The following is a 26,677-nucleotide window of genomic DNA, read 5'->3' on the forward strand; positions in this document are numbered from 1 at the left end:
GTTGGCAGTGGGCGGAGGAGAATTTTCTGAGTGTGTGAGCTGTTATTTCGGTGATTAGATGAGTGAAGTTATTCCAAATACGGTCTGCTGGGTATTCCCTCGGGTTCGGATCTAGTTCGAATATGAAGGTTTCTGGGTTCATATTTCCCTGATGCAGATTCTTGCGTAGATTGGTAATTTTTTCTTCAAAGTATTTGGCAAGATTGTCTACATGTGGGAGGTTTGCATTCGGTGAAGTTACTGGTTTGGTGTTAAGTAAGTTGTTTATTAGTTTGTATAATTTCTTTGTGACTTTGTAATCTGTGCCTATTTGTTCTCTGTAGAAGTTTCTTTTGGATTGTCTTATTTTATATTTGTATTTTGTTTGACTTTCTTTCCAGGCATTTAGTGATTGTTCGTTTTTGGGTTTTTTCCAGTTTCGTTCTAATTTTCTAGTTTGCGTTTTTAGAATTTTTAGTTCTTTATTAAACCAGAGTATTTTATTGCGTTTTTGTGCTGATTTTGTACATATGGGCACTATTTTGTTGAGGATTTCGTTGCATCGTTCGTCCCAAACAGTGAAGAAGTCAGTTGAATCGGTTTTTGGTGCCCAGTTGTTATCATATATTTCTTGATGACCATATCCAGAAACCATCATTCAAAATAACATACTAAAAATAAATAAATAAAAGTGCAAACTCAAAAAAAACACTGTTTAAATGAATAGTTTTGTGCTCAGTTTTTTTGTGTGTTATTGTAACCCAAAGATTTGAGAAGCATGTACACACGTTGCTCACATCATCGCACACCCTACCTCCAGCCAAATATTGTTATTAGTAGCAAATCTTTCAAAGCAAATGTTAAAACTACTTAGATTAGATTTGGGTGTGGATGGAACTGTAGGTCTTTGATCAATTCCCAATGTGTGAATGCAGCGCCACAATAGATCACTGTTCATGGACGCTGCATTAGGTCAACGGCTACTATAACACTTTTCCATCTCAATCTGTGCAAAAGTGAATTTTCAAAATTCCCTGTTCCCAACATAGGCCATGTTTTGCCAGTAAATTGGCGTCTTCAGGGGAACTGATCTACAAGAAAATAAAAACATTTAAAACCCCTGACAAAAACCGAACTCTATCTATAAATAAATCAAAAACGAAAGCTAAGCTAATAATTTTAAATAAACTATGTCAATAAGACAACTATTATTACAAAAGTTTTGTTAAACTCACTGTTTCAGCAAAGCCAGGGAGCTGCAGGAGGAACTGTGCCTCTGGTTGGGCTTGAGGCAAAACTGGGTGGGTCTGGGCCCACCCAGGCCCACCTGTAGCTACATAAGTACATAAGTAGTTCCATACTGGGACAGACCAAAGGTCCATCAAGCCCAACATCCTGTTTCCAACAATGGCCAATCCAGGTCACAAATACCAGGCAAGATCCCGAAAAACTACAATACATTTTATGCTACTTATCCCAGAAATAAGCAATAGATTTTCCCCAAGTCAATTTAATAATGGTCTATGGACTTTTCATTTAGGAAGCGTCCAGACATTTTTTGAACCCCGCCAAGCTAACAGCCTTTACCACATTCTCTGGCAACAAATTCCAGAGTTTAATTACACGTTGTGAAGAAACCTTTCTCTAATTCGTATTAAATTTACTACTTTGTAGCTTTATCACATGCACTCTAGTCCTAGTATTTTTGGAAAAAGTAAACAAATGATTCATGTCTACCTGTTCCACTCCACTCATTGTTTTGTAGACCTCTATCATATCTCCCCTCAGCCGTCTTTTCTCCAAGCTGAAGAGTCCTAGACACTTCAGCCTTTCCTCATAGGGAAGTCATCCCGTCCCCTTTATCATTTTCGTTGCCCTTCTCTGTACCTTTTCCAATTCCACTATATTCTTTTTGAGATGTGGTGACCAGAATTGAACACAATATTCAAGCTGCGGTCGCACCATGGACTGATATAAAAGCATTATAACGTCCTCACTTTTGTTTTCCATTCCTTTCCTAATAATACCTAACATTCTATTTGCTTTCTTAGACGTCACAGCACACTGTGCAGAGGGTTTCACCGTATCATCAACAACGACGCCGAGATCCCTTTCTTGGTCTGTGACTCCTAACGTGGAACCTTGCATTATGTAGCTATAGTTACTCTTTCCCACATGTATCACCTTGCACTTGTTCACATTAAACATCATCTGCCATTTAGATGCCCTGTTTCCCAGTCTCATAAGGTCCTTTTGTAATTTTTCACAATCCTCTTGTGATTTAACAACTTTGAATAACTTTGTGATGTCAGCAAATGTAATTACCTCAATAGTTACCCCCATCTCTAGGTCATTTATAAATATGTTAAAAAGCAGTGGTCCCAGCACAGACCTCTGGGGATCCCCACTACTCTTCTCCATTGAGAATACTGACCATTTAGCCCTACTCTCTGTTTTCTGTCCTTTAACCAGTTTTTAATCCACAATAGGACACTACCTCCTATCCCATGACTCTCCAATTTTTTCTGGAGTCTTTCATGAGGTTCTTTGTCAAACGCCTTTTGAAAATCCAGATACACGATATCAACCGGCTTGCCTTTATCCACATGTTTGTTCACCCCTTCAAAGAAATGTAATAGATTGGTGAGGCAAGATTTCCCTTCACTAAATCCATGTTGGCTTTGTCTCATTAATCCATGCTTTTGAATATGCTCTATAATTTTGTTCTTTATAATAGTATCTACCATTTTGCCCGGCACCGACGTCAGACTCACCGGTCTATAATTTCCAGGATTCTCTCTGGAACCTTTTTTAAATATTGGCCTTACATTGGCCTTACATTGGCAGCTCTCTTTCTGCAGTTCTCTTACAATCTTCATATTTCATCATACACAAGGTGTACTAGACACCAACTCAGGGCTTTTTTTGAGGGGGTAATTGAGGGTACTGAGTACCGGCACTTTTTCTATTGTCTGCTAAAATTGACCCATGGACCCCAAGTTTTAATGAAAGAGCTCAGGCTCTACACACCAATTCTGCCTTGTTATAGATTCTGTGACTGGTTGCAGGGGGCCTAGCCATTGTAGGGTGGACCCCTCAGTGATCACCTCACTCCTGAAGGGTGGCCTAGCATTTGAGTATCGGCACCTTTTTTGCTAGTAAAAACGTACTGCACCAACTAAATTATCTAAATTATTTGACTCCATCTCAGACAAATGTTGGTCATGCCTCAAGGATCTAGGAACGTTATTACACCTACTGTTCTACTGCACTAATCTATCCTCCTACTGGTTACAAATTTGGAACATATCTTCCATTTTTTCTATCACAGAGCCTATTACATATCAGATTATCATACTATGTTCATCCATTCCTGGCCTATCAATCGATCCCACTTCTTCCAAGCTGTTTAACATATCCCTGGCTCTCCACTGGAAAAATAATAAGAATATTTCATATCACGAATGGTGGAACACTCTCTGTGCTTATCGGAAATATGAAGTAGAGAGATGTGGTAACCGTGCTAGTCCACTTTTAAAGGTAATCAATAGAAATAGATAAAATAAAACATAGAAAAGAAAATAAGATGATACCTTTTTTATTGGACTAACTTAATACATTTTTTATTAGCTTTCAAAGGTAGCCCTTGTTTGTCAGATCAGAAATAAGCAAATGTTGATAAGTAACAGTATATATAAGTGGCACATCAAAGTATTTCATATGGTATACATCATTCAGTGTAAAAAATGTTATGTTTTTTAAACTGTCATATGCAAATTGTGTGTTTATGCATGCATATTTGTATATTACATTTTTATGTCTTTTGGAATTCGTACAAGACCCCTGAAGTAGGCGTTTTGTGATGCAGAAACACGGACCATGTCGGGTCCTTTTTGTTTCAGCAACATTAAAGTATTTCCTTATAGTATCTCCAGTGTTGGTTTTGTCTTTTGGTCAGCCTCTACTCTTGTTTGCTTGCACTTCCTGACGTAGAGGTTTTGTCCTGCCTTCATACTTTAGAAACATTAAATGACCAGACCACACAGGTAGAAAAAAGAATGTTATATTTAATTTAAAAACTAGCATATTACAAACAGTGCAAAGTGAAAAATAAGGTGATGGTTTTCTATTAGACTAAGTGAATACATTTTTCAGTTAACTTTCAAAAGCCTAAACCACTTTCTTCTGGTTAAGTATCCTTTTATTAAGGTGTGCTAATGGATTTAGCATGCACTGATGATTAGTGTGTGCCAAATGCTAAGAAGCCCATAGGTATAAAATGGTCATCTTAGCATTTAGCATGTGCTAAATCCATTAGCGCACCTTAGTAAGTGAATCCCTTAATTTGTGGTATATGGAATATGTCTGGTTTTGAAATTTTTACACCTGCTATCTTTATATTTTGCACAGTATGAGGGAGCACACTACTACTTTTCTGGGATTTTGTGTGTTAAGTCTGGCAGCTAAGTTCTGTTTAATTTTTGTCTACATATTTCTGTGTTTAGTCTGTAGTTACTTATTCTACATTTGGTGAGGGTTTATCTGCGTTCTGCTTATGTGGAAGAGACCAAGTATTCTGCTAGCTTTGAATGCCTATGCGGGATCAAGCTGTATGAATCTAGCTTGTTTAGTTTTCCAATAGGTGTGTTGATGTTCTAGTGCCCGTGGAGGGGGATAATCGAATGGGGGCGCCCATCTCCATGGCCGCCCATCTCCGAGGACGGGGCCGCGAAGGGGCGGGACAGACCATATTATCAAAAAAGATGGGCGTCCATCTTTTGTTTCGATAATACGGTTGGTGCCGGCCAAATGCATAGGATTTGGGCGGATTTGAGATGGGCGGCATCGGTTTTCAGCGATAATGGGAACCAAATCCGGACATCTCAAAAACGAACAACTCCAAGGCATTTGGTCGTGGGAGGGGCCAGGATTCGTAGTGCACTGGTCCCCCTCACATGCCAGAACACCAACTGGGCACCCTAGGGGGCACTTGTAAAAAGTAAAACAAAACATTGAAATACCTCCCAGGTGCATAGCTCCCTTACCTTGGGTGCTGAGCCCCCCCAAATCCCCCCCAAAACCCACTCCCCACAGCTCTACACCATTACCATAGCACTTATGGGTGAAGGGGGGCACCTAGATGTGGGTACAGTGGGTTTGGGGGGGGGGGGTTGGAGGGCTCCCATCAGTGGCGTAGCCACAGGTGGGCCTGGGTGGGCGGGGGCCCACCCATTTAAGGCTCAGGCCCACCCATCAGTAGCACATGTTTAGCAGTAGTTGGTGGGAATCCCAAGCTCTGCCAGCTGAAGACTTCCCCCTGATGGTAACGAAAACACTACTCTCCATGATACTGGCACCTGCACATGCTCAGTTTTAAGCGTAAGCCTGCTGCAGACTGCCAAGGTAGAAAGAAGTGTTTTCCCGCCAGCTGAGATATTTTTTTTGTGGTGGTAGTGGTGGGAGGGAGAACACTTGGTGCCCACCCACTTCTTGCCCAGGCCCATCCAAAATCTGTTGTCTGGCTACGCCCCTGGCTCCCATTTACCACCACAAGTGTAACAGATAGGGGGGGGGATGGGCCTGGGTCCACCTGCCTGAAGTGCACTGCATCTACTAAAAACTGCTCCAGGGACCTGCATACTGCTGTCAAGGAGCTGGGTATGACATTTGAGGCTGGCATAGAGGCTGGCAAAAAAATGTTTTTAAAGTTCTTTTTTTTTGGTGGGAGGGGGTTAGTGACCACTGGGAGAGTCAGGGGAGGTCATCCCCGATTCCCTCCGGTGGTCATCTGGGCAGTTCAGGCACTTGTTTGGGACTTGGACCTAAAAAAAAAAAAGGGTCCAAAAAAAGCGGACCAAATTCTCGCTATTGCCGCCCTTCTTTTTTCCATTATGGCCTGAAGCTGCCCATCTGTTAACCACGCCCATGCCCGCCCCTGTCCCGCCTTCGCTATTATGCCGACACACCCCCGGGACCTTTGCCCGGCTCTGTGACGGAGTGCAGTTGGGGGCGCCCAAAATCGGCTTTTAATTATACCGATTTGGGCGCCCTAGGGAGAAGGACGCCCATCTCCCGAAGATGGGTGCCCTTTTCCTTTCGAAAATGAGCTGGATAGTGTAACAAAGAGAGAGAACTAAGTACAAACAAAGTCCAAGCAAAAAAAAACAGCACAAAGGGCCTTTAAAAACAAAAGGGCCGTGTTTCAGTGCTACCGCACCTGCGTCAGGGGTCACACCAATGACGAGGAGGCTCATACAGACAAATTCAGAACATATGAGGATTTTCAAGCTTATTTATAATATATTCCTCCATATATCCTACAATATAGAGCTCACACACACCTTCAGTATGAGTGTCAAATATGTTCTGAATTTGTCTGTATGAGCCTCCTCGTCATTGGTGTGACCACTGACGCAGGTGCGGTAGCACCGAAACACGGCCCGTGTTGGGTCTCTTCAATCAAAATTCATTATTAAAAGGATTTTTTAAATACAAGAACTGTGTCCCTTTTGTTTTTAAAGGCCCTTTGTGATGTTCTAGTGCCCACCATGATGTTTATGGTGCAGCTTTTTCTTAGTTAGGCCCTTCTTGTGTGACTCCTGGAAATTAGTCCCATCCAGTGGTGTGCTGGTAAATTTTTAACAACAGGCTCTCTCCCCAGGTATAGCCAGCCATTTTTGGGGGGGGCATAGACTTGGACTGAGGGCCCCAGTCCACCTCTGCGCCCCACAAATTGCAGAGCTGGCTATACCCGGGAAGAGAGCCTGGGGGGGGGGGGAGGGGGCAATGCATTACTCTCTCCAGGAAAAAATAAAAAGATTTTAAATGCTCTCAGGTTCCAATTTATGTTTAATGTGGGATAAAATGCCATAAATAAGTAAATAAATAGATAGAAACTCTGAATGTTGAGCACCTGATTCTCATAACATGATGTCTGTTTTAGAAGCCCATTACCAGGAGAAAATAAAATCTCTGCACCAATATAACAGGGTTAGGGTGTCCCTATAACCAGCCCCTCCAAATAACACACTGATTACGATTTATAACAAATTACTACTCTACCTATGAAAAGCTATTACCTTATTATAATTTCTTTGTATACATCCATATGCACAAGCCGGCATCTTTGAAAATATAACTTTTTTTTTTTACAGTATCCTCCCCAAGGTCCCCACCCTACCTATTCCAGACCTCCCTCTCACTCTCACTCCCCCAGTCCCCAAGCTGCAGGTTCCCAGCATATACCTGAAGGCAGCCACCCTGGTGGTCTAGTGGATTCTTTGGGGCAGGAAAGATCCCCGGTCTTTTCTTCCCGCTGCTGGAGCTGACCCTCCTTCTGCTTCATCTTCTTTAAAATGGCTGCCGAGACTTACAAGGGTGGCCTCGCAAGACTTCCGCTGGAAGTCTCAGCAGCCATTTTTAAAGGGCAATGTGGCAGCGGAAGGGTCAGCTCCAGCAGAAGGCAGGAAAGACTGGGGATCTTTCCTGCCCTGAAGAATCCACTAGACCTCCAGGGTGGCTGCGTTCAGGTATGTGCTGGGACCCTGTGGCTCGGGAGGAGGAAGAGAGGCAAACCAGCTTGCCCTGCCTGAAAACCGGCTCGCAAAATGCTACAAAAATTAACAACTGGCTCTTGTGAGCCGATGCGAGCCGGCTCCAGCACACCACTGGTCCCATCTATTCCAACATTATTATGAAAAGATTGGTTCATTTAATAAATATTTTTTTATGTGCTCATAAGTATTCTTAAGGACTAGCACAGACCGACTTGGTCTTATATTGTTCACAAGTTGCTAATCATTGCACGTTTTTATTTTTTGTGTGCCTTATTGTGCATTCTTGTTCATAGAACTTAACTTTAAAAATGATCTTGGGTCCCAACATGGACCATGTTTCTCTGGACTGCTGTTTCATGGGACCCAACTCTAAAGTTTCATATCGGCTGTAAAGGTCCAGCTTGAAACATTCATCAGCTGTTGGAATAGATGAGATTTGTGATAGTTTATCTATAAGTTCAACTATTTTCCCATTGTTTTGTGATGGCTTTTTCTAGAAATTAGTGACATTTGTAGGGTTTTCTAGGGTTTTGTATTACTTTAAAATATGTCTGATAGTGGAGTTTGGATTTGACTATAGATTATGCCTTTCTCAGTAGTAGCTCAAGACAAATTACATTCAGGTACAGTAGATATTTCTTTTTCCTGGAGGGCTTGCAGTCTAAGGGCCCTGTTTACTAAGGCGCATTGTAGGCACGCTAACGTTTTAGCGCATGCTAATGGTAGAGACACCCATTATATTCCTATGGGTGTGTTTAGTGTTAGCACATACTAATGTTTAGCATTCACTAACAAGTTTGTGTGGCTTAGTAAACAGGGCCCTAAGTATATACCTGGGGCAATGGAGTGTTAAGTGACGTGTCTAATAAATCAAGGAACAGCAGTGGGATTTGAACCCTGGCTTCTCTGGTTGGTAGTCTGCTGTTCTAACATTTAGGTACAGCTAATACAGATGATACTTATTCCAAACAGGTTTGGTAACCCAGCAAAGCCTAGTGGCTAGTTGGTAACTTACTAGACAAATCAGTTTATGGCTGCTAGAACCCACAGGAATTCTGTTACCATGCTGCTGAACATTACTGGTTACATGGCCAACGGGAAGATGCTGGACTGGGGAGCTAGAACTGATTGATTGCTAGCCAAGTGTTAAAGTACCTGTATATATTACCAGAATACTGCAAATACTATTCTGTTTAACATGTTGCTTCTTCCACTGTGTTGTTGTGTTGTACTATTTTGCTGTACATTATTTAGATTTTTATTTTTGGTACATAATTCCCTGGAGTGGTGTTCAGTGTGCATATTATCAGTAAGAGAAATAATTGGAGGTGGCAGCTGTTAGCTCCGCACCAGAGTGATCTTAGAGGGGTCCTTCCTTGTTGTGTTCAAAAATGCCCCTACTGTACCTTTACTGTTGATATAAGAGTACCCCCCACACCATAAAGATTATAACTTGCCCCATCATACCCATCCCACCCCACCTTAGTCCCACCCATCTGAGCTTCCCCAAACAGTTGAGTCATTGACTGCCTGTGATGGATTGGAGGACGGAAGTGGAGGTCAGCATGAGGAGCAAGAAAATGGGGAAACTGTTGTGCAAAATCTTCAGGGAGAAAGAGGATTTGAAAGGGATATTTTAAGGGAATTCTACAATGGGACACATATTTAGGTACTTGATAGAAGACGAATCTGTGAAAAAAGTAGGTGCCTACCTTCCTTTATACAGAGAGAGAGAGAGAATGCAAGTGTGTGTGTGTGTGTGTGTGTGTGTGTGTGTGTCAGGGGCGTAGCCAGACCTTGGCGGGAGGGGGGTTGAGCCCAAGGTGGGGGGGCCACATTTTAGCCCGCCTCCCCCAGCTGCCGACCCTCCCCCACCACTTTCTGACACCCCCCGCCGCCGTCACTCCCCCGCCACTTTCAACCCCCACCACCGCCGCCGCCGCCGCCAGGTACCTTTGCTGGTGGGGGTCCCCAACCCCCATCAGCCTCAGTCTTCTTCAGCGCTGGTCTCCAGCATGTTCGCTGATCTGTGCTCTGAGTCCTGACTGATGTCCTGCATGCAGGACATCAGGAACCTGGCAGCAGCAGTGGCGGGAAGGGGGTTTAAAGTGGTGGGGGGGTCAAAAGTAGAGGGGGCCAGGCTAAATCTGTGGGGGCCCATGCCCCCGTGGCCCCACCTAGCTACGCCCCTTGTGTGTGTGTGTTTGTGTTAGGATCCCCAACCCCTTTATGCTTCTGTGGGAGATGTCGGGTGGTGGGGTTGCCAAGCCCATTTTGTGGTGTGGTGTTTTGCTAGGGTATGTTTTCCGCCTAGAGATTTGTAACAGTCCAACTTGTTCTGTTTTCCCAGTAGGAGGTGTATTGATGCTCTAGGGAAGTGTGATGGTGTGCATTGCCCTTGATAATTCATGGGAATGTGAGTGGGGGCACCATGAGACAACCTTCCCTTGGTGCTAGCTCATTTCAGTGAAAAAATCTTCACTGTCCAATAAACTGGGTTCTTATCCGATCTATTTATATGTATGAGATGTATATATGCAAATGAATATGATAATATGTTACAGCCCATATTTTGCCTCCCCCCCCAAATGGAACAGTCAAACTACGCCCATGCGTTTGACTGCCTTAGTATGCTATTTGTGCAAATCTTTGGCATGCCTGTTTTCTTCCATGCTAGAGCCTCTAAGTATTCTGCATTTACTAATGCGGGCGCCAGTCCAGCGCTAATGGCCTTTAGTGCCCACGTTTGCTTCTGAGCATCAGCTCATAAGTGAATCAGCCCCTAAGTGAAGAAAAATGAAGAGCCACTTCCCTCTCTTATTCCTTCCCCAAAAGCCACCATCTATGTTCACTTTTCTTATTGCTTTGTCAAAGAGCCATGGTAGAAATCCTCTCCACTCATTCCTTAGGAGATCAGGGGCAACGGAATATCTTTTTTCTTGGGAGAGCCAGTACAAACCAAGCTCTACCCCTTCCCTCCCCACCTCCCTGGTTGCTGATGTTGTTTTGGCAAAAGGTTGGTAGGGCCATGGCCCCACATGGCTTATTCTCTCCCTACTCTTTTCCCAGGATCCACTGTGCAGAGCTTCTGCTCCCGTTTTTAGTCAGGTCTTGATGAAATGAACCCAGCACAGGCATGTACCTTCAGGGATCCATCATTTACAGAAGCTTCTCTCCTTTCCATCTAGCTCTCTTCATGTACAGTAGCATAATAAGATAGTAAGTGATGACAGGTAGAGACTACCATGGTCCATACAGTCTGCACAAAGAGGTTTATCCAATTTAAGCAGATGCACATACACAATCTTTTATGCAATCTAACACCAACTCCCCTTTCCCTCAGATCCGCTCTTTCACAGCTATCTTGATCATGCCCAAAATCTGCACAGTGATGGTCTTACCTCTTCCACTACTACTACTACTACTTATCATTTCTATAGAAGGTCATTTCAGGTTCTGCCATTTTCAGTTTCACTTCTACAAAACCAAAAAACCTTTCTCCTTACCCCTTTACATCCATATCTCATTAAGTGGTAATTATGGGTGACATTTGAATTTACTCTTCCTCATCTGTCAGTTATCTAGAAACCATTAGATGTAGCTTCTTTTTACTCCTTTATGTCCTTAAACTCATTATGTATATTGATTATACATCCTATGTAGATCAACATTATTAAACATGATATCTTTTTCCTAGGATATTAATGATAATCCCCCTGAGTGTAATCCACATTACTATGAAGAAACAATTTACTCCACCTCGATGACACGTCCTGTTCTTGATAAAATATTGTGCTTCGATAAAGATGACAACATCAGATTTTCTTATGCAATAGTCGGAGGTGAGTCCTGTTTTGTGACTTTTTCTAGAAGTTTAATGCTGTTGAAAGTTTTGGAATAGACAGCACTAGACTTTGTGTGGACACTTAACTAGTTTCCAAAGTCCCCTTTGCACCTCTTTCCACTACATAGCAATCCAGATTTGAGTTATTAAAATGTCTATGCAATAAACTGTGTGACAGGGTAAGACAATCTGGGATGAAGATAAGTCCAGGGTAATGAGCACAACGTTTCCTGGCCCCTAGGCTCACTATCCCTCCCACATGTGCTAATAATAGAGACTGAGCCTTAGGACTTAGCATATAAGTAAAAAAAAAAAAAAAAAAAAGTGGGGGAGGTAATAGCCTGTGGTGATGAGAATTTTTTAAGCCACTGACAGGCACAGGCAGAACTGATCCTGGATATTCAATGCTGAGCACTGTCCGAGCTTTAGCACTGGTTACAGTTACAGCAGTCAGCCAGAAGTTAACCGTATATAGGTTGATATTAAGACCTGTGCGCAGATAGTGTTTGACAGTGCAGGGGTAGTTTGTGCTGATATTCAGTGACACTATCTGATTAAATGCTCAAAGGCAACTTAACTGGGCTGGAGGCTCTTGGTGAAATCGCTTTGAATATCGACCCCAGTGTAAAGCTTGCAGTAACATCCTAAAAAGAATTCATATACACATCCTATTACTAACAACCATGTTTTAGATAACAATCTGAACAACAATTCTTCTCTAATGAAATGTAATTACTGCATCACTTAGTTAGATTCACACTTACAAGAGAAATAACGATTCCTCTATCTAACCCAAACAGGGCCTGTCTTAGGCAGGGGTGACAGGGGCGGTCGCACAGAGCCTCGTGCTCCTAGGTGCCCCACATCTCTCACACGTCTGTCTTCCTGTCTCAGAACACCTCCCTGCTCCATACCTTAATGTGCATCCACATTTTAGTAGAGAGCATTAGGCAGCGGCAGCGATTTTCATATTCTGTCAGCTGCCGAGCCCAGAGCCTCCTCGCTGCTGCATCCCACTCCCTTTTGATGTCACTTCCTGCTTTCTGAAGGGCAAGATGCAGCAGCAAGGAGGCTCTGGGCTCGGCAACTGACAGGATATGAAAATTGCTGCCGCTGTCTGCTGCTCTCTACTGAAACATAGTGGATGCACATCAAGGTATGGGGTGAGGTGGGGTTCAGAGAGCTCTAAACCTCCTTTTAAACTGATAAATTATGACTTACGGTGGCGGGTATGGGCGGGCCCACTGAACTGGTCTACACAGGGCCCAACAATTGCTAAGACTGGCCCTGAACCCAAAGACAGGAAGAATTATAAAGCCCATGACCTTGTACAGCAGGAGGCTTCTACCAGAGGTTGTCCTGTCTTGGATGCAGCAGCTGTTCCTCAGGAGGTAGCGTTTGTTCTTCCAGCATGAGCTGATCCAGGATAGATGAGCAAGCAAGAGAGTGAGTGAACTAGATAGTAAGTGAATCCTAGTCTCTTCTCTGTCCAGCCATTAGAGATTCAGTAACAATGCTATTCATGTAGATTCTATAAATAATCATTGTGATTGGTGGCATGTGGTTCCCTCAATGCTGACAGACCCAATCAGACAGGTATTATCCATATGTGCTGTCTAAGGTACTGTCTCTGATGTAACCGTTACATAGACTATCCTACCTTAACTTGCACAGATAGATTGAGCTAGTGCCAGCAGGGCATAAACACAGAGCACAAAACCTTTATTCACCTTTGACCTTGTAAACCAAAGCCGCAGCAGTGAGAAATCCATCTTGGTTGACTAAAATATTGAATTCAGGTTATGCCCCACAGTTCCTCATTCCTTTTTTTTCATGTGGAAGGAGCTCCAAAGGAGCACACTGCACATTAAAAACCTAATGATTACAGTCATGAGAATTGGACCCAATTGATACAGTGTACTAGACTAAGCAGCAATTCTGATAAATTAATATATGACTTATTTATTTATTTCAAAATTTTCTATATATAAATGTCTTTATTTTTTTTTAATGTCCTGGACACTACACAGCCCACCTTCACCCAGAAACCAGTCTACATTAGATTTAAAATTATTTTTTTCTTTTAAATTTTAACCGAGGCACTGCAGAGGACATCCCTACTTAAAAACCCACCAAGGCACCATGACAAATACGCAACCTTTTTAAAATTTTAACTTGGGTACTATTAAAATTTATTGATGGTGGGTCTGGGTGGGCTCCTGCTGCCTAGGGGGGGAAAAGTATATTTAATAATTAAATATAACTTTTTTGGCCATAGGCAGTGAGGAACCCACCCAGAAGCCCACCACCAGCAATCATTACACTGACTAGTCACTGTACATATTAAAATAAAAATATATATGTTCATTTTAACTGTGCAGCTGGGCATCGGTGGTGGCACTTACTGTGTCCTGCTCCGTGTGTGCTCAGTTGTTATGGGGCTGCAGGAGAGTACTGAGGCCTGGGGGAGGCATGGTGAAGGAACCATGAGTCCGTGGGCTCAGCATTGCCATTGTGCGCACTGGGTGGGATAGAGATGCAAGCAAGGCATAGCAGCAGAGCACAATGAATCTATACGGGGAATGAGTGCCGGAGTAGCAACGCCGGCACGTAGTGTGCAATGGCCTACATTTCCGCTTCAGGACCTGACCCGCACTACAAAAAATAAATATGTAAACAGTAGGATGAGAAGGAGGACACGGAGAGCTGCCGACTGCCTGGGCGGGCCTGAGCCGATGCCCACCGTAGCTACGTACCAACTTCCGCTTCAGGACCTGGCCCACACTAAAAAAAAAAAAAGGAAGCAGGTAGGAGGAGAAAGACCAGAGAGCTGCCAGCTGCCTGGGCGGGCCTGAGGGCCTAGCCAGGCCCACCTGTAGCTATGCCCCTGGAACATACTCCATACCTGACTTAAGATTTAAAATGTTGAAAATTATGAGCAATCACTAATAATACATATGTGTAATTTGGTAAAGCAATACTGTAATAGTTTCAAGCAAGTTAAATCAATGAACACAATCCCCTGATATTCAAAAGCATTTAACTGGCAAGTATCAGCACCTGCTGGTTAAATGCCACATAACCAACTATTCAGAAATTTTCAGTGGGACAAGGCCAGCCATGACCCGCTACACATTCACAGTTAGCAGATAGCCAGTTATATTGGCCAATATAACCTGGCTAACCTCCGATTTTCAACATGGGTTTTGCAGCCATATTTGGCCATGTGAATATCTGGAATATCTTTGACCGGTTCCAACTTAACCGGCCAGTGATCAATATCAGCTTGTCTGGTTAAGTTGGAACCGGCCAAAAATAAACTGGATATTCAATGTTGGTCACCGAAAATGGCCCAGCATTAATTATCCAGGCTGAGTGCCAACTGCAGGAGGTAGCCCAGCTAACTCCCACGGTCTGAAGATCGGGCCCAATGATTTTAACTCCAGACTGCAGGTTACTTAGACCTAACAAGGATAAAAACTACGGGAGTTAAAATTCATAGTAAATTAACCAGACAGGAAAGGCTCCCACCCAGTTAAATCATCTGTGGGCCTATCCGCTAATATTCAGTGGATGGCACTGACACTACTGATTATGATCACTGTCCGCCTGAGCCGAAACTGGCTATTCAGTGGCTGGTCTGGGGGTGGATTCGGGTGGAGTTCGCACTTAGCTAGTTATTTGCCAATAATCAGTAATAACCAGCTAAGTTTAACTGAACAAATAGGACTGTATAAAGAGCAATCCTATCTATAGCCGGTTTAATAACTGGTTAAAGTTTAATATTGGCACTTAACCAATCAAGTGCCTGCTGTTCGCACATACCCATATATTTAGTGCCTCTTCCCGGACAGGACCCATCACCAGCTGAATATTCACCCCAATATATGTACATAAGAACATAAAAGTAGTCATACTGGGTCAGACCAATGGTCCATCTAGCTCAGTATCCTGTTTTCCAAACAGTCGCCAAGCTAGGTCACAAGTACCTGGCAGAAACCCAAATTGTGGCAACACTCCATACTACAAATCCCAGAGCAAGCAGGACTTTTCCTCCAGGAATTTGTCCAAACCTTTTTTAAACCCAGATACGCTAACTGCTGTTACCACATCCTCCGGCAAAGAGTTCCAGAGCTTAACTATTTGTTGAGTGAAAAAATATTTCCTCCTATTTGTTTTAAAAGTACTTCCATGTAACTTCCTCGACTGCCCTAGTCTTTGTACTTTTGGAACGAGTAAAAAATCGATTTACTTCTACTCGTTCTACACCACTTAGGATTTTGTAGACCTCAGTCATATCTCCCCTCATCCGTCTGAAATGCTATGTGTACTTAACACCTATTGCATAAATAATATTCATTATGGGGCTGATATTCAGACCGTGGGAGGGAGCCCAGCTAACTCCTGCAGTCAACAATCAGCCCGTAGAGTCAATGCCGGGCCATTTCTGGTTTATTTTTGGCCAGTTTAAACTTAACCAGTTATGCTGATATTTTGGAGATAGCCAGTTAAGTTTAAACTGGTCAAAGATATTCCAGGTAATTACATTGCCCAATCTGGCTGCTTACAATAGCCATGTATGCACTAAATATTCGGGGATAGCTGGCTATATCTTACCACACTCTGCCATCTCCTTTCTCCCCCCCCCCCCCCCCCCCCCGGCCGCAGTCTGGCATCTCCCCCCCCCCCCCCCTTCCTTACTCAACCCCACTCCCTGAGCCTACAAAAGGCAGCAGCGGCATCGATCCCCATAAGCTGCTCTTCCATCGGCACCATCATCTCCTCTGTATTGCGGCCCACCTCCGAGGAAACAGGAAGTTATGACAGAGAGGCGACCTGCAGTACAGAGGAGACACCGGAGCCAGCAGCAGAGCAGAATATTGGGATAGATTCTGCTACCAACTTTTAAAAAACAAAAGAAGTTAGGCTGGGGAGGGGCGTTGAGAAAGGAAGGGGAGAAAGATGCTGCTCCATAAAGAGTTCCACATGAGATCCCCACCTCAGTTGGCCTAATGGTAGGGCCACCACTGGTTACATATGTGTAAGTAATAATACACATTTAAGCCTAAATGATATAAATAATATGATCGAACTTAACCAATACATGTAATAAAATCAATAAGGCCTAACACGATAAGGCTAAAATGTAATTATTAACAATGTCCAAGTAAGGGCACTCAATGTGAACTAAGGGACTAACCCCTGAATTCTATAAAAGTTGCTAAAAATTGCGTGCACAACTTAATTGAATATCAAGCTAATTAGTGCTGATATTTGGCTTGTTAATAACAAATTATAGTTTATTAAAACTTGCTATACCACTTAAACTGACTAGACAGGGCAAAGCAATGTACAATCTACAACACAGATAAGAAAGAAGGAAAGGAACTCCATTGTTTGATAGGAAAGGGCATTCACACTACAAAGACTAAACAACCATAGAAACGAATAAGGGTTAAAAAAAAGAAGATAGAATGGATGACAAAATAAGGACAGGAAGAGAAGAGGCAGGCAGCAAAACCTTATGTATCTGGGACTCCAAAAGCTTGTATGAAAAGCCAGGTCTTAAACTCTGTTTTAAACTGTTTAAGTGATGTATTGCTACATAATGTAAGTGGGAGATTATTCCAGATATTTGTGCAAGAAAGAAGAAAGCACAGTTTCTAGTTGATTTGAGAAATGCAAATTTAGGACTTGGAAGAATCAGATGGGTGATCATTGACTGAATGGAGAACTTGAGCAGGGGAATATGGGATTGTCAGAGGATAAATAATCTGGGAGTCCTATATATTACCGTATTTTTCGGACTATAAGACGCACCGGACCATAAGACGCACCTAGGTTTTAAAGGAGGGAAATAGGAAAAAAAAAATTTTCCTCTTTCCCTCCTCTAAAACCTAGGTGCTCTGCTCCGGTGCGTCTTGTCCGGGTTTCGGACCTCCGTTCCAGTACTTACATGATTCCATGTGCCCTGGTGGTCTAGTGACGTCGGGGCAGGAAAGAGCCCCCTCTTTCCTGCCCATCGCGCTGCTCTCCGTGCTTCTCAATGCTTTCTGATGGTCTCGGCGATATTCAAAATGGCCGCCGAGATTCTCGGCGGCCATTTTGAATCTCGCCGAGACCGTCAGAAAGCATTGAGGAGCACGGAGAGCAGCGCGATGGGCAGGAAAGAGGGGGCTCTTTCCTGCCCCGACGTCACTAGACCACCAGGGCACATGGAATCATGTAAGTACTGGAACGGAGGTCCGAAAACGCTACCTTCGGACTATAAGACGCACCCCCCATTTTCCTCCCAAATTTTGGGGGAAAAAAGTGCGTCTTATAGTCCGAAAAATACGGTATTTATTTAGATTTTGCTCACACCTTTTTCAGTAGTAGCTCAAGGTGAGTTACATTCAGGTACTCTGGCTATTTCTCTGTCTCAGGAGGGCTCACAATCTAAGTTTGTACCTGAGGCAATGGAGGGTTAAGTAACTTGCCCAAGATCTCAAGGAGCAGCAGTGGGATTTGAACTGGCTACCTCTGGATTGCAAGACTGGTGCTATAACCACTAGGCCACTCCTCCACTCCTATGGAAAGTAATGCAAACTTGTAGATAATTCATTGACAGACTGGTAGCCAATGAAATTGTTTTAGAAAAGGAGCTGTGTGCTTGACAGATTAGGTGAAGACTTTGACTTTTTTGAATGATTACAGATATTATTTGCACTGACTAGATTTAATTGAAATATGTGTGTGTAAATTCAGGTGCGGGATCCGCATCTAAATTTTGCATGCGAGTCAAAAAGCAGGATCGGGAAATGGAAGGATCATGGGTGGAATGGGGGCGTTCCTAACATTCACATGTGTTGCTATAGAATGAGGGGGATATGCGCCTAATTGAGACACATACATTTGCATCACGTTTCAGTTGGTGCAAATTGCCACGCCTAAAGTTAGCCGCAATTCCCAGACATAAGTGCTAGTCTATAAACTGCACCTAACTTTAAGCACGGTTTATTAGAATAAAAGAGAAATAAATAGGGGCATTTTGAAAGGATGTCAAGTCAGTACAGTCCAAATGGACATCCATCTCTAATTTACGAATAGGATACAGCCTGTTGTAACCAGGTACCTCTAGGTGCAACCAAGGATAGAACAATCTCCTCCAGCCACAGGCTCCCGGTACAGTCAAGAAATAAATGTTCACCAGCAACTTCAGTCTTAAGGACTTTTTTCCATGCAGGTTTCTAGTAGACCTGATACACAGGTCCAACAGCAGCATTCACCTTCAATCTTAAGCACATATAAGCCACCTAAAAGTGTGTGGCAAATAGTCCCCTTTAAGCAGTAGGCTATCAGCACATACCAGGATTCAATACAGGCTCACAGTCAGCTCCAGTCTGGGCTCTTTATCCAGTGCACAATAAACAGTAGTTCAATTCCAAATAGAAGCAGTTCATTCAATTCATCATCACAGTTAAATCACAAAGCAGCAGTTTCTACCTTCTACTCTCTTTACCTTCAGGAGGGGTTCCATACTTTAGGGATTTCTCTTACCCCAAGAAATTCCCCTTTACATCAGCTTCACTGGTAGATTCAATACTTTAGGGACCTCTATTACCCAAGGATTTTCAGCCTGCAAATACTTTTGGGACTTTCTTACACCCAAGGGATCTCACACCCAAGGGATTTCACCCTGCATCTGCTTCACTCTACCCTCTTCTCTCCTTCTGCTTCTCTCTTCCCCGGGACTCCTTCCCACCTGCCTAATCAATCCCTGGCTTCTGCTACCACAACCAATCATTCTCCTTCCATTAGCTTCCCCCACACCCATACCAGCTGAGTTGAGCATTAGACTAATGATGAGCTCCTGCACACAGGGTTTCCTATCTCTCTTTCCCCCTAGTGGCAGCCAATCTACACATCCTGCCAGCTTACACCCATGTCTTCCCCTATTGCAGCTAGGAGTCCAGCCCGGGTTCTTCATCTCACCCCTAGTTCCTTGCCTGCAATGCCTTCTGGGACTTGTATTTCAGACTGAAACTGCGTTAACCCAACTATCCTGGATGTGACTCTATCACACTGTTCGAAAATACGCGAGATGGACATCCGTGCACTGGAAACGTCCAGCATAAATATCCATTTAACAAACTGAAATGTCCAAATTTTGAATGGGAGAAAAGAAGACATAGAGGGGCATTTTCGAAAGAAACGTCAAAGTTGGGATTTGGACATTTGTAAAACGTCCAAATCCAGGGGCGGGGAAAACCATATTTTTGAAAAAAGATGGACGTCCATCTTTCGTTTTGAAAATACCAAGGACGTCCTTGGACATGGACGTCTTTGACTTTCAGCGATTTTCAAAACCAAAGACGTCCATGTCTAAAATGCAAGCCATTTGGACGTGGGAGGAGCCAACATTTGTAGTGCACTGGTCCCCCTGACATGCCAGGACACCAACCGGGCACTCTAGAGGGCACTGCATTGGACTTCATAAATTGCTCCCAGGTACATAGCACCCTTACCGTGTGTGCTAAGCCCCGCAACCCCTCCCCCCAAAACTTACTACCCCCAACTGTACACCACTACCATAGCCCTTACGGGTGAAGGGGGGCACCTAGATGTGGGTACAGTGGGTTTGTAGTGTGTTTTGGAGGGCTTGCTGTTTCCTCCACAAACATAACAGGTGGGGGGGGGGGGTATGGGCCTGGGTCCGCCTGTCTTAAGTGCACTGCACCCACTAAAACTGCTCCAGGGACCTGCATGCACTGTCATGGAGCTGAGTATGACATCTGAGGCTGGCATAGAGGCTGACACAAAATATTTTTAAAGATGTTTTTTGAGGGTGAGAGGGGGGTTAGTGACCACTGGGGGAGTAACAGGAGGTCATCCCTGATTCCCTCCGGTGGTCATCTGGTCATTTTGGGCACCTTTATGTGCCTTATTTGTAAAAAAAACACATCCACGTGAGAACGTCCAACTTTTACTTTAGGACGTCCCTGCTTTTTTTGATTATGGCTCAAAGATATCCAAGTGTTAGGCACGCTCAAGTTCCGCCTTCACCACACCTCTGACATACCCCCTTGAACTTTGGATGTCCTTGCGACGGACTTCAGTTAGAGACATCCAAAATCAGGTTTCGATTATACCGGTTTAGATGTCTTTGGGAGATGGACGTCAATGTTCCGATTTATGTCAGAAGATGGACGTCCATCTCTTTCAAAAATGAGCCTGCTGGACATCTGTATAGCAGCATTTTTAGAAAATGGCCATGCAGATGTACATGCAGAGCAGAGGGTCAGCCTAGTTAGTGCAGTGGACTATAAACCAAGGGACCAAGGTTCAAATCCCCTTTTAAACTCTCATTTTTTTAAACCTGTGAGCCCTCTAGGATGTGAGCCCTCTAGGAACAGAAAAATACCTGCAGTACCTGAATGTACATCACAGTAGACATTTTTCTGTTTCTGGAGTCTTCACAATTAAAAAGAAAGAGTTGAAGTAGGATTTGAACCTGAGTCCCATTACTAGGTTACTTCTCAAACCAGCTTCCTGCTCTGTTAAGAATACCCATAATACCTGAAGCTGTCATAGTCTGGTATACCCTTCCAGTTTCACTTTCAACACAGAGAGAGTGGGGGGGGGGGGGGGGGGACAGCAGCTACTGGAGGATTAAGGAGGCGTCATGCCTTAATCCCTCCAGTGGACAGCTGCTCGATCAGAGCACTTTCTGTAACCTTGAAATTCCTAAACAGGTCTAAGTAAGGATGTCCTTCTGTTTAGACATGGACATTTCTTCCCCTTTGGTAATTGGTGTTGGATGTCCAGATTTCAAGCCTCCCTAGTCCTGCCCAAGACATGCACACAACACGTCCCCTTGCTATTTGTATGTACTGCAATGTTGCATGCCCCTTTCTGCCTTTGCAAAATCGGGATTTGGATGTTTCAAGCACATGGATGTCCGCTTTGGCCTTTTGAGATGTCCATATGCTTCAAAAATGAGCGCCAAAGATTACTCTATCTAACCCAAAGACTAGAAGAATTATAGAGCCTACAACCTTGTACAGTAGTAGGCTTCTGCCAGAGGTAGTCCTGTCCTGGATGCAGCATCTATTCCTCTGGATTCTTCCAGCTCAAGCCTATCTAGGGTAGGTAAACAGCCTGTGGGTACTGAATGTGAGCAAGCAAGAGAATGAGTGAGTCCATTTCTCCTCTGTCAAGCAAGTAGATTCACTAACAATATTATTTGTATGAACTATATAAACTATCGTTGTGATTGGTGGCATGTGATTTCCTTGATGCCGACAGGTGTTTTCTACACGTATTATGTCTCTGACATAACATGTAAAGAACTCAGTTGGTACAGCAAATTATATTTTAGAGAGAGAATTATCAATCACATAAAATGCAGCAACCCTCTTAATAAAAATGTCTTTGTATATCGGACCTTCAGAAGTGCTGCTCTAAGGTAAAATTAATCTTGATTGAGTTACAGGTACTACAGTCGTCATTGGTCCAAAATCTAAATCAAAAATATATAACATCTGTATTTTATACCTTAATCCTTATTTAGAACTTTTTTCATTTGTATTATAAAATATTAAATATTACTCATCTTTCCAACAGCAAAAGTTTTTTTTTTTTGGGGGGGGGGGGGGGCAGCAGCCTTCTTCAAATTTGTCCAACATACCTTCTAGCTCTGTGTCGCATCCATAGACTTGTTAATGCCAAGATGCTGTTGGTGTTTTTCTAACCACTTCCCATCACAGTTCCCTCTACTTCTGTTTGAAAGCTATCCCATTTGCAAGATGCCAAAATGGAGGCTTTCAGTTCAAGAACCTGCCCCAGAGGTGGCAGCATAGATGTTTCTGAAATTCTTTGTAAGACCATGGAAGTGTGAATTGAAACTGTCATGTATCAAGCAAGTGGTTTCTAGGTTTCAAAGTTCACTGCATCAGAGTTGGCCAGATTACAGATATGACAGTGTTGATCTTAGCTATAAGAAACCATGATGTAAATATTTTTCACTTTTACTCACAGGTAATACCAATAACCGTTTCAGCATTAAAAATGGTGCACTCTACCACAGTGGCTTCTCTTATAACCCTCATGGTGTGTATGACCCCTTGACTTTTGAACTCTTGATTGAGGTGACTGATGACCCTCCTCCTCGGCGTAGCACAACAGTACCAGTAATTGTTCACGTGATTCCATGGACAACAACAGTTTCAACCACCACACAGACAACAACGGTGAGAGGAAATCATGCCATCTCCTGTGTGTTCAGTGCTGCTTGTCCTATACTTGTGCTCAAGCACTCACAGGGACAGCCAAATTGTCATTACTTGGACATCATTAACAAATTTTGTTGATCTAGTCTTAGCACAGATTCATCTCTAAGCTAGGTTACAATGGTGGTTACTTTTGAAGCTCTATTCTTGTTTTGAATGTCCAAATCTCGATTTTATGAAACCAAGGCATGGATGTCTAAAACTGCACTATGTCCATATGGCAAGAGAGCGTGCAGGGCCATGCCAACACAGTAAGTGGGGTAAGCACCGCAGGGAGGCGCCGACCTCTGGAGGGCGCCGCCGCGGTGCTTACCCTCGCCGCTTACCTCAGCTCTGCGCCGCCCTGGGGGCTTTAAATCTTTTACCTCCGACGGTCGCAGCAGCTGAGCAGCGTCAGTGAAAGCACTGCTGACGTCTGCAGCCTTCCCTTCGCGCTTGTTGGTTCCCTCAGTGTCCCGCCCTCACAAGGAAATGACGTCAGAAGAAGGCGGGACACTGAGGGAATGAACGAGTGAGTGCGAAGGGAAGGCTGGAGATGTCGGCAGCGCTTTCACTGACGCTGCTCAGCTGCTGCGACCATAGGAGGTAAAAGATTTAAAGCCCCCAGGGCGGCGCGGAGCTGAGGTAAGGGAAGGGCAGAGAGGGACATGGATGGGAGGGCAGGGCCCAGGGAGAGGAGAAATTGCTGGAAATGGAGGGGAGAGAGGAGAATTGCTGGATATGGATGGAGGAGGAAAGGGCAGAGAAGGACAAGGATGGACATGGATGGACATGGATGGGAGGCCAGGGCCCAGGGAGAGAGGAGAAATTGCTGGACATGGAGGGGAGAGAGGAGAATTGCTGGATATGGATAGAGGAGGGAAGGGCAGAGAGGAACAAGGATGGACATGGATGGGAGGCCAGGGCCCAGGGAGAGAGGAGAAATTGCTGGATATGGAGGGGAGAGAGGAGAATTGTTGGACATGGATGGATGGGAGGGAAGGGAAGACAGAGGAAGGAGATGCACATGGATGGAGGGGAAGGGAGAGAGAAGAAATGCTGGGCATGGTTGGAGGGGAGGGAAGAGAGAGGAAGGAGATGAGGTGAGGGGAAAGGAAGAGAGGAGAAAAACTGCACATGGATGGAGAAAATAGGCAGACGCTGGATCCACTGGACAGTCAAGTCTGCAGAGGACCCAGCTTTTACTTATGGATATAGAGCAAGAAATGAAGAAGAAAGGAGGAAAGTAAAGAAATAAATGGAAAAGAAGCCATGGAAACGGCGTTAAGAGGACAGATAGCAGCAGAATCAGATACTGGGCCAGCATGATCAGAAAAAGAAAGTCACCAGACAACAAAGGTAGAAAAAAATCATTTTTTTTTCATTTTAGCGTTTGGAATATGCCCATTTTGAGAATTTACATCTGCTATCTTATTTTGCAATGTATAGCAATTTGTTTCTAAGAATATTGCTGACAATTCCTGTCAGTGTGGCAAGTGGTGAGCGATCATTTTCACGGTTAAAAATTATAAAAAAATTATTTGCGATCAAGTATTTTGCAAGAAAGGCTTGTAAGCCTTGCCATGATTGCTATTGAGAATGATATATGTGCCCAGTTAGATATCAAAGATTTAATTACTAATTTTGTGAACATGAAAGCACGAAAAGCTAAGTGGTTGTAAACCCTCTATTTGTTGAGCAATTCCACAAAGATGCACTCCGTCTTTCTGCTCCTATTTCCTTTGCATCTTGTGCCACACGAGGTGGGGGGGGGGGGGCGGCTACTGATAGTCTGCAGGGGGGCACCAGAGACCCTAGGCACAGCCCTGAGGGCATGGTCTGGGTTTGTTTTGAGTAGGACCAGGGAGTGGGCAAAATATGGACATCCAACTCTGATCTCAAAAAGGAAAAGGACATCTTTGTCTAAAAAGATGGATATTGTTATTTAGACCTGGATTGGAGAAAAGGAAAAGACTCCTTCCTTTCTCTACCCAGTCTCCCTCCCTCTCGAGCCTCCTTGTTCCTCCATGTGCCTTCATTCTCCCTCTCACCCTCATATTCCTCACAACTCACAGTAAACATAGCCATTTATATTTGATGTTCTTTTGCACAGGTACACTGTCACCTCTCATATATCTCTTCTGCACTGTGGTGTGAGCGATAAATTAAGAACATAACATAAGAGCATAAGCGTTGCCATACTGGGAAAGACCAAAGATCCATCAAGCCCAGTATCCTGTTTCCAACAGTGGCCAATCCAGGTTACAAGTACCTGGCAAAATCCCAAAATACTACAATAAAAAAAAAAAAATACATTTTATGCTGCTTTTCCTAAAAATCAGCAGTGGATTTTCCTAAGTCCATTTTAATAATGGCTTATGGACTTTTCTTTTAGGAAGATATCCAAACCTTTTTTAAACCACGCTAAGCTAGCTGCTTTTACAACATTCTCTGGCAATGAATTCCAGAGTTTAATTATACATTGCATGCCCCCTAGTCCTAGTATTTTTGGAGAGTGTAAACAAATGAAGCTCCCAGCCACTGGGTGATTCTGAAATGCCCCCCTCGGCTGGCTGGGGTCTCACTTGCCAGTCTCCTCAGAGTTCCCTTGGCTCCCAAGCCAAGCTATGTATTGCACTTGATCAGGCAAACTGCTTAGCCACAGGCAGTTCCAACCAAAGCAGTTCAAAACAACTTGTGGTAGATTCCTGGTAACTCCAGCAAAACAGCACAGAAACAAACAGTTCAAAACTAAGGCGTTTCTTTTATCTTCCTCAGGGTATTCTTGAACTAAGCTCTCCTGAGGCTCTCTGGCACTTGGCTTCAGAACAATCTGTAAAGACACATGCCCTTCCTGCTTTCTACCCAGCCTCACTGGCCCCAGGCTCCTGAGCAGGCCTCCAGCTGGTCTTCTCCTAGTCACTTGCAAGCACCCACCTCTATATCTGGGGCTCCTGCCCTACTCAGGGTGACTGCTCAGGCATGCCTTCCTTCGGCTGGAAATCCTCTCCTATCCAGTCCAGGGTGCCCCGGTCACCCCTCTGATCCACGGGCCGTGACCCCTCGCACTCTCCTGGAACTTCAACTAGGATTCCCCAGCCTTCACATATATGCAAATGAGACAGTCATCAAAATGCAAACTCAATTTATTAGACTATACTGCAGTCTTGTGGGACCCACTTCTTTCCAGCCGTTAGTCTTCTAGCACAAGTTCTCTCACTGAGCCCATCTACTGTGGGGAACCTGGGTCTCAGTGTCTAACAGCCTCCACCCCTGGATAGGACACTCTTCACTCTCATTGACCTTACAGTCCTATCCTCCACCCCACGGCTGTTAGTTCATTTTAAATAAGTCACAAGTCCATCACAACATGGCCTGGTTCACAAGTCCATCAACCTGGTCTGGTAAGTACCTTCCTAGATTTTTAGAGTCTCCTTTCCTCTCTCTTCCATCTTCCCAGTACCACTCCTCCACCAGGCTTTCCAGGCACTTGTCTCCCCCTTAGCTCCTCAGGAGGTACTGCTTATATAGGGCAGCTAATAGCCCATCACACCCTTTCTGGGCCCCTCCTCCCAGTTCTGGAAGAGTCCAGAGCCTTCTGGGTGCCCTTCTCTTAACAGGGAATCTCTACTACATACTCCCTGGTCCCCATGTTCAGGCCTTAGCTGGAGCTCCCTCTGCTGGCTCCTTCAGGTCATTACCCTGATGTCCCATTTGGAGCTCCCCTAGGGACCAGAACAGGGCATTTTCTCTATTTCTTGTAGGAGAGCGCCCCCTAGCGGCCTCCTCAGGGTAGGGCACCCACTGTGTTTATCACAACGTCTATTCATTCCACTGCACTCGTTATATTACATACCTCTATCATATCTCCCCTCAGCTGTCTTTTCTCCAAGCTGAAGAGCCCTAGCCACTTCAACCTTTCCTCATAGGGAAGTCATCCCATCCCCTTTATCATTTTTGTCGCCTTTCTCTGTACCTTTTCTAATTACACTATATCTGTTTTGAGATGTGCTGACCAAAATTGCACACAGTATTCAAGGTGTGGTTGC

At 44.0% G+C, this 26,677-nt stretch overlaps 1 protein-coding gene across 1 annotated transcript in view; it reads left to right on the forward strand.

The window, feature by feature from the left end:
- LOC115472489 (cadherin-related family member 4-like) overlaps positions 1-26,677 on the forward strand; it is a 252,344-nt gene that overhangs the window by 190,574 nt on the left and 35,093 nt on the right. The window contains 2 exon segments of the mRNA XM_030206781.1: positions 11,233-11,377; positions 22,399-22,610. Coding sequence (XP_030062641.1) covers positions 11,233-11,377; positions 22,399-22,610 — 357 coding nt within the window.

The sequence above is a fragment of the Microcaecilia unicolor genome, chromosome 6, assembly GCF_901765095.1.
Source record: "Microcaecilia unicolor chromosome 6, aMicUni1.1, whole genome shotgun sequence".
Classification (NCBI taxonomy): Eukaryota; Metazoa; Chordata; class Amphibia; order Gymnophiona; family Siphonopidae; genus Microcaecilia; species Microcaecilia unicolor.